The following is a 7,999-nucleotide window of genomic DNA, read 5'->3' on the forward strand; positions in this document are numbered from 1 at the left end:
TATGTTGAGGGAGTATCAGAGAAACTGAGACGTTTATTTTCTAAACATAACGTCCCAGTGGCTTTTAAACCCCAAAATACATTACGGCAAAGACTGGTTCATCCCAAAAATCCAGTCCCCCGGCACAAACGGAGTAATGTTGTGTATGCTGTTCAGTGTCAGGAGGGCTGTGATCAGTCTTACATCGGGGAAACAAAACAGCCACTGGCCAAAAGGATGGCCCAGCACAGAAGATCAACATCATCAGGCCAGGACTCTGCGGTCTACACTCATCTCCAGGCTAGCGGTCACTCTTTCAGGGATGAAGATGTTCACATCCTGGACAGAGAGGAACGATGGTTTGAGAGAGGAGTAAAGGAGGCCATCTTTGTGAAAAGAAATCGTCCATCGTTAAACAGGGGTGGAGGCCTCCGGGCTCAACTGTCCCCCTCTTACATTGCTGTGATTGCTAGTATCACTCAGCCCTCTGTGAACAGTAAACAGCCATCAGTGTGCTAATGATCCATTGTTAGGCTGATGGTCCTTCTTGAGCATGTGATCAGCTGGTTTTGGTTGTCAGCAGCAAAACTGGTTGATCCACTCTGAGACGGTGCTATTTAAGAGACTGAGCTGAATACAGCTCCTCAGACTGAGGAAGTTTTTCGGATGAGAGACAAAACGTTTCTACATTTTTTTGTTGATTTGCTTTGTTTTTTTGTTTGTTTTTTTTTTAATGTCCAGAGGACCAGATTTAACTTTTTTAGAAATGTTTAGAAATTTAGGATCAGGTTCAAAAGGTGTTGCCACCCTTTACACAAGCACCAGAGGGAGCCAAAGAACAATTTTGATGAGACAGAGCAACAAAGTATGAAACAGTACTCTGACCTCCATAATCCACTGATCACAGCACACAAACAGCAACTATTACTAACATTATTTTTAATTACCAAAAAGCTTTGCATACTTGGATAGGAATGAACCTTAGTTATTCCTTACAAATATATAGTTTGATAAGTAAAAAGAACATATAAAGCTAAAAGGAAAACCAACTTGGTTTTTAGGTGTTACCTTAGTGTGTCTGCTGCTGACTGAAAAACTGATCACACTACAAAATACACAGAGCCTGCCTCCTGGTCTTTGGTAGGATGAACAAAATGCTGAGGACAAATCTTATTGATGGTATTAATTAAGTGCAACTTAATTAGCCAGCTTGACTATCAGCTTCATCAGCCATGATTAAAAACTGCAGTCCAAGCAGCTTAAGTTATGTCAGTGTATGTGATTCATCTACAGCAGCAGGCACTCCACAAACTGCACTTAACAGATCAGCAAAGGACAGAAACTGATAGCATTCCATCTACATAATGTCACCCATGTGTCACCCACATAACTAATAATACCAGTGATAGCTCAGAAAAAAGGGGCAAGTTACAAAAGTATGAGCTGGAGTTACATTGAACAGAGTGAGACACATATATCTTTCATTGTTTTAGCTTTAAAACATTGCAACAAATTAGTTACTTAATTAACAAAGCATTTTTAATGTTCCGTAGTCCTTTCTGGAGTAAGCCAGAGATTAACACAACATTTTCATAGACCTGTAATTTTAAAACATAAAATCAGTGTGCTTGTGTTGATCTCAGTAAGCTAGCACATGGTATTATTTTTTTATTTTAATAAGCCGGGTGACTACTTTACGTTCTCCTCCTTGAATCGCCACCTTATAGTGGTGGAGAAGTTTGTGTGTATGAATGATCCTAGAAGCGATGCTGTCGTGGGAAATTATAGTTGGTAGAGTCACCTAAGATTTGTCCTAGGTGACAGGCCAGACAAAAAGCTATTCAACACACTTGTATGGATCAAAACAAACAAGGAATTTGGTGTCCCTTGCCCGAGCATTGGTTACTAAGGTTCCATCTTGGAGTCAGACCTGGGGGAGAGACTCATCCGTGAGTGCCTGGTGACAGAGTCTCTACCCATAAGGCTCAGTCCGAACGAGCAACATGGATTTGTCTTCCTGTGGGTCCACCACCTTTAGGAAGGGCCATATGAGTCAGGTGCATGACGCATGGACAGTGGCTGAAGGCGGGGGTCTTGGTGCTCTGATACTGGCTTACCAAAGTTGGCTCTTGGACATGGAATGTAGCCTCTCTGTGGGGGGAAGGAACCAGAGTTTGTGTGTGAGGTTGAGGCACCGACTAGATATAGTTGGACTCACCTCGATGCACAGCATGGGCTTTGGAACCAATTTGCTTGAGAGGGGCTGGACCTTATTCCACTCTGGAGTTGCCCATGGTGAGAGGCACTGACCTGGTGTGGGTCTACTCTTAGCTTAGCTTAGACTTGGGGCCTGTGTGAAGGAATTTTCCAGTACATAAGAGGGTAGCTTCCCTGCACCTTCGGGTCGGGGGACGAGCTCTGACTGCTGTTTGTGCCTAAGCACCAAATGGCAGTTCACTATCCGGCCTCCTTCGAGTCCATAGCAAGAATGGTGGAAGGTGCTCTAGCTGGGAACTTCTTTATTCTGCTGGGGAACTTCAATGCCCACATGGGTAATGACAGTGTGACATGGAAGGGCGTGTCTGGGAGGAATGGCCTCTTTGATCTGAACCTGAGCGGTGTTCTGTTGTTGAACTTCTGTACTCGTAATGGCTTGTCCATCACAAACACCATGTTCAAACATAAGTACACTTGTCACCAGGACATCCTAGGTCAATGACTGACTTTGTAGTCATGTCAACTGATTTGCGGCAGTTAGTTTTGGACATTCAAGTGAAGAGAGGAGCTGAGCTGTCAATTGATCACCACATTGTAATGAGTTGAAGCAGATGGCGGAAGAAGATGCCGGACTGACCCGATAGACCCAAATGTGTAGTGAGGGTTTGCTGGGAACACATGATAGAAGAACCCGTCAGAAAGATCTTCAACGAACACATCCGGGAGAGTTTTAACTACATCCTAGCTGAGGTAGGGGACATTGATTTTGAGTGGGCCATGTTCCACGCCTCAATTGTTGAGGTGGCTGCCTTGAACAGTGGCTGCAAGGTTGTTGGTGCTTCTCATGGTGGCCATCCTTGAACTCAGGGGTGTCAAGGGTGGCTGTCAAGCTGAAGAAGGAGTCCTATTGGTCCTTGTTGGCTAGTGAGATTCTGGAGGCAGCTGAGGAGTACCAGAGGGCCAAGTGGGCTGCAGCCTTGGCTAACGCTGAGGCAAAAGCTCAGATGTGGGAGGAGTTTGAGGCCTTGGATAGAGACTCGATTGGCTCTGATGAAATTCTGGCAAACCATCTGACGGCTGAGGAGGGGAAAGAATAATTTTACAAACAACACTGTGTTCAGTGAAAGTGGGGTGCTGTTGATCTCAGCCACTGATGACGTCGGGAAGTGGAAGTAATACTTCTTGGACCTTCTCAATCCCACTGGCACTTCTTCCATATGGAGGAAGCTGAGTCAGGGGACTTTGGGGCTGGTCTGTCCATAACGAATTACAGGGGCATCACTCTCATTAGCCTCTCTGGTAAGGTCTACTCAGGGTTCCTGGAGAAGCAAGTCTAATAGTTGGTCAAACTTCAGATCCAGGAGGAACAATCCATCCTGGCTGTGGAATACTGGATCAGCTCTTTACCCTCACTAGGATCCTCGAGGGGTCAAGGGAGTTGACACAATACAGTCTATATGAGTTTTGTGGACTTGAAGAAAGCGTTCAACCATGTACCTCAAGATGCACTGTGGGGATGCTCTGTAAGTATGGGATTGAGGGACTGTTGCTACAGGCCATTCAGTCCCTAGCTTGCTTGCACACTAAATTTTCAGAAGCTCAGCATTATCTGTTTACTAAGAGTCGGGGCTGATTTTTACTTTGCAAGACTTTAAGAACTCTGTTCTCATTTTCACAGTTGCAGAAGAATTATGCCATTTTGATCTTGGAGGCTTTGCAAGAACTCATTCTGCACACAAACTCCTGGCAAAACTTTTGTCAGAGGTTTTTACTAACTATTGTATGATTGGTCAGAATTTTGTTGGGTGTTTTGTGCAAAAAAAATAATAAAAAATGGTGAACCAAACTGCTCTCTTTTTGTTTCAGCTGCTCTGCTGAAGAGCAGTTGGCCGATGTTTACAACTTTTTCAGTACAACTTATAAAGATAATCCAATAAACTGTAAGAAAAGAGTCCAAGAACTTGTGGAAAAAGAAAACCTGTATGAAGGCAGCTCTTCATGGCTGTGCTGACTGAGAGGAAGGGCTGTTTCTTCTATAGTATAAAATCTCCATGCAAAAAAGTGTGGGCGAGAACAGATGTCTTGTGATTTGAGAAGTATGTAGCAGCCTTTAGTATCATGAACTGCCATGGCAATATCACAACACTGAAAACGTGCAAGCCTGTCCGAGAACATAAAGTGATTGTCTAATGAATTTGAACATAAAAGCCACATAAGACACGAGTTTAACTATGGCCATGATTTGTCAGCACTTATTTATACTTGTACCTGATGAGAACTGTTCAATATGCTGAGAATTCACTTTAGTTTAGATGTGGAAACTTTGTGAGTCCATGTGATGTTTGTTTTCAAACCTTTTTGAAAAATCTAAAAATATGAGCCTTTTTTTTTTCTCCTATTGGGCATCATTAAACTTCAATCCCACACCCTGTTCTACCCACACTGTCTCCCAGGGATCTGAGCTTGTAGAAGGGCTGAATGTAGAACCACGATCCTTCATTTCCTGCTGAGTCCAGAGTCACTCTCATGGCATTCTTCTCCAAGAGCGCAGGTAGACGCTTGTTGACTGTCAAGTATTTGTTGCTTTTCAAATGCAGCAGCTGTTAAAATACCAAGACACAAGGTTATAAAGTTAAAAGACTTACAACTTCACAAGAAGTGGAAGTGGAAAGATTACCGTACATGGATTAAAACAACAAAGACGCAACCGGACCCAAGAGAATAATTAGGAAAATAAATTGCTTGGAAATATTTAGTGCCTTAAAGGGGTTCTATGGAAAAATATGAGGAACTACATTTCTTTATTTTAAAACGGTTTCAATCTTGAAATATTGTCTGCTAGCAAAAAGAAAATCAAATTAAAAATAAAAACTGCTTCATTGTTTGTAAATATCTGTGCAATGTGAAATTGATGGTATAAAGTTCTATAAATACCATTTGAATAAAGAGTTATACACTTTTTAAGACTGGATCAGTTTTAAGATGGCATCAATCCACTGTTCATAGAGCAATTTACAACAGATAAAATATTAATTGTTTATGACTTCTTCATATGGGCAGCACGGTGGTGCAACTAGTAGAGCTGTTGCCGCTCAGCGAGCAGGTCCCAGGTTCAAATCCTGGTCCGGGCGCATTTCTGGGTGGAGTTTGTATGTTCTCTCCGTGCATGCGTGAGTTTTCTCTGGGTACTCCAGTTTCCTCCCACAGACCAAAAACATGCATGTTAGGCTGATTGGTAACTCTAAATTGTCCCGAGGTGTAAGTGAGAGAGTGAATGGTTGTTTGTCTCGTTTGTCTCTATGTGTCCCTGTGATGGACTGGAGACCTGTCCAGGGTGTACCCCGCCCTTCGCACAGTGATTGCTGGACATGGGCACCGGCGACCCCCGTCACCCAAAATGGAAGAAGCGGGTAAAAGATAATGGATGGATGGATGGATAATTTTAGTTTTTATTTTATAATTTTTAATAATATATTTATGTATTATCTTTGTAGATTATATAAATGCTCTAAATGTCATATCCATATTCTGTTGGGGGACTATTTGACCACTCAGAATTGTAAAAAAATGGGTAAATACGTTGCCGTCTCACTGAAGTTTGAAGTGTTCGCAGCCAATGACCATCCAGCTGTAACCATGTGTAGCAGGGACAAATCAGTGAGTTAATGAGTTCACGAAGAATAAGAATCATAACTCTTAAAAAGTTTAACAATCTGCTCAGGGCTCACACATCACTATTCTCCCATAGGCTCATAAAATAAAAAATGAGATTACCACAGAAAGCACATTATACATATTGACAAACTTTTATACAGTACAAGAGCAATGAACAATGTGCATCATATTTCATAAAATTATCTTAAGCATATCAGAAGTTATAGGTCAGATAAGAAAACTTTGACCATACGTCTGTAAATCCATCCCATACGTCTGATTTCGACTGGTGTATAAAAACTGTTTTTTGGAGTCAAATGAACTTATACAAGATGGCAAAGTTTTCATGAGCATTATGCAAAGGAGGATGAGACTTTTCAACAGTCACTTTATACCAGACGTTTGTGCTGCAGCAAATATTTAAACCTCCTCTGATTAAAACAGTCGTCGTCTGTTTTATCAAGCACAAAGTGTCATGGTTCTAAATGGTGCTGCAGTTCTGTTAAGCAAAGCACCTTATCTAAGAGATCCCAACACACCTGAATTACATTTCCATACTGGATGACTGTTCCCAGGAGCTTACGATTTTCAGACTCGTTCTGCTTCTTCTCAAGGTCTGCAGCGTGCTGTTATACAGAAAAGAGGACAAAGGAGATGAAATAACCATAATTTTTTTTTCCACTTTGGCCACATAAGGAAATGTAAAAATAGAATTCTTACATGAAGTTTGTTGAGGAGGACTGTGTCAGTTGTACTGTTGCCTCCAGGTTTTGCTGCTTTCCAGAACTGTTTCTGTGCCGAGTATCTGTTCATTGGACACAGCTTGAAAAGGCAATCTAAAGGGAAATAAACAAGAAACAAGAACTTTCAAATTCAACAAAACCAATAAGTGTTTGATTTGGTTGATTGGCAATTTGATGAATTGAAAATAGACGGTTATTAGTTATGGCATGGCTTCAGTTTGGGTTCAAACATGAAAGAATCTGAGTCGGTACCTTCAAGGTTAAATGGGGTGTAACGTACCGGTAAGTGCTTCACTTTAGGAATGACGGGTTTGGAAGTTAGCAGTCAACATTACTCAGTCTTGTTCACAAGGCTGGAATGTCTTTATCAGTTAGACAAAAAACACAGTACATCTGTAGTAGTTTGTGTTTGAAGGTTAACAAAAGTTCATCCTTGATTTAATCTTGACAAACTGCCTGGACCCCTATCTCCCCAGTTCGTCCAGGATTTGCTTTATATGGTCCTACGGTGTTACAATAACAAAAATAACTTAATTTATCCCACACTGGGGAAATTCACACAATACACAACTAACCTGTATAGATGAAGGTTGAATGAAAAAAAACACATTAGTATACCAGATGTACATCAAAGTTAATCCATCACAAATACGAAAAAGCTTTTTGCTGATTTAGCACTTGGAAGACTTTGGGGAGGCAATCAGCCACATATTTATTTTTGTTTGCGTCGTTATGGAATAATTTGTTTTGGTGCTGTAAAAAAAAAAAAAAAAAAAAAAAAAAAAAAAATTCCCCCCCCCCCCCCCCCCGACATATTTTTTATGTAAAAAAATAATGCATTCCTCTTAGTACAAACTGGATTCCTAAAAAAGTTGGGACACTAAACAAATTGTGAATAAAAACTGAATGCAATGATGTGGAGATGGCAAATGTCAATAATTTATTCATAATGTAACATAGATGACAGATCAAAAGTTTAATCTGAGTAAATGTAACATTTTAAAGGAAAAATATGTTGATTCAAAATTTCACAGTGTCAACAAATCCTAAAAAAGTTGGGACAAGTAGCAATAAGTGGCTGGAAAAAGGAAATTGAGCATATAACGAACAGCTGGAAGACCAATTAACACTATTTAGGTCAATTGACAACATGATTGGGTATAAAAAAAATAAATAAAATAAAAATTAAAAAAAAAGACAAAATGATTGGGTATAAAAGAGCTTCTCGGAGTGTTGGTGTCTCTCAGAAGCCAAGATGGTAAGAGGATGACCAATTCCACAATTGCTGCGCAGAGAGATAGTGCAGCAATACCAGAATGGTGTTACCCAGCGTAAAATAGCAGACTTTTAAGTTCTCATTGTAGTAGTACATATACGAGATATATGCATACAATTTTCACGAGTTC

General features: G+C 40.8%; 1 protein-coding gene across 1 annotated transcript in view; it reads right to left on the minus strand.

The window, feature by feature from the left end:
• LOC119412161 (inositol 1,4,5-trisphosphate receptor type 1) overlaps positions 1 to 7,999 on the minus strand; it is a 125,434-nt gene that overhangs the window by 92,778 nt on the left and 24,657 nt on the right. The window contains exons 3-5 of the mRNA XM_037679138.1: positions 6,571 to 6,686; positions 6,390 to 6,476; positions 4,638 to 4,796 (exon numbers count right to left, since the gene is read on the minus strand). Coding sequence (XP_037535066.1) covers positions 4,638 to 4,796; positions 6,390 to 6,476; positions 6,571 to 6,686 — 362 coding nt within the window. The remainder of the gene's footprint in view (positions 1 to 4,637; positions 4,797 to 6,389; positions 6,477 to 6,570; positions 6,687 to 7,999) is intronic.

This window comes from Nematolebias whitei, chromosome 7 (genome assembly GCF_014905685.2).
Source record: "Nematolebias whitei isolate Nwh7 chromosome 7, NemWhi1, whole genome shotgun sequence".
NCBI lineage: Eukaryota > Metazoa > Chordata > Actinopteri > Cyprinodontiformes > Rivulidae > Nematolebias > Nematolebias whitei.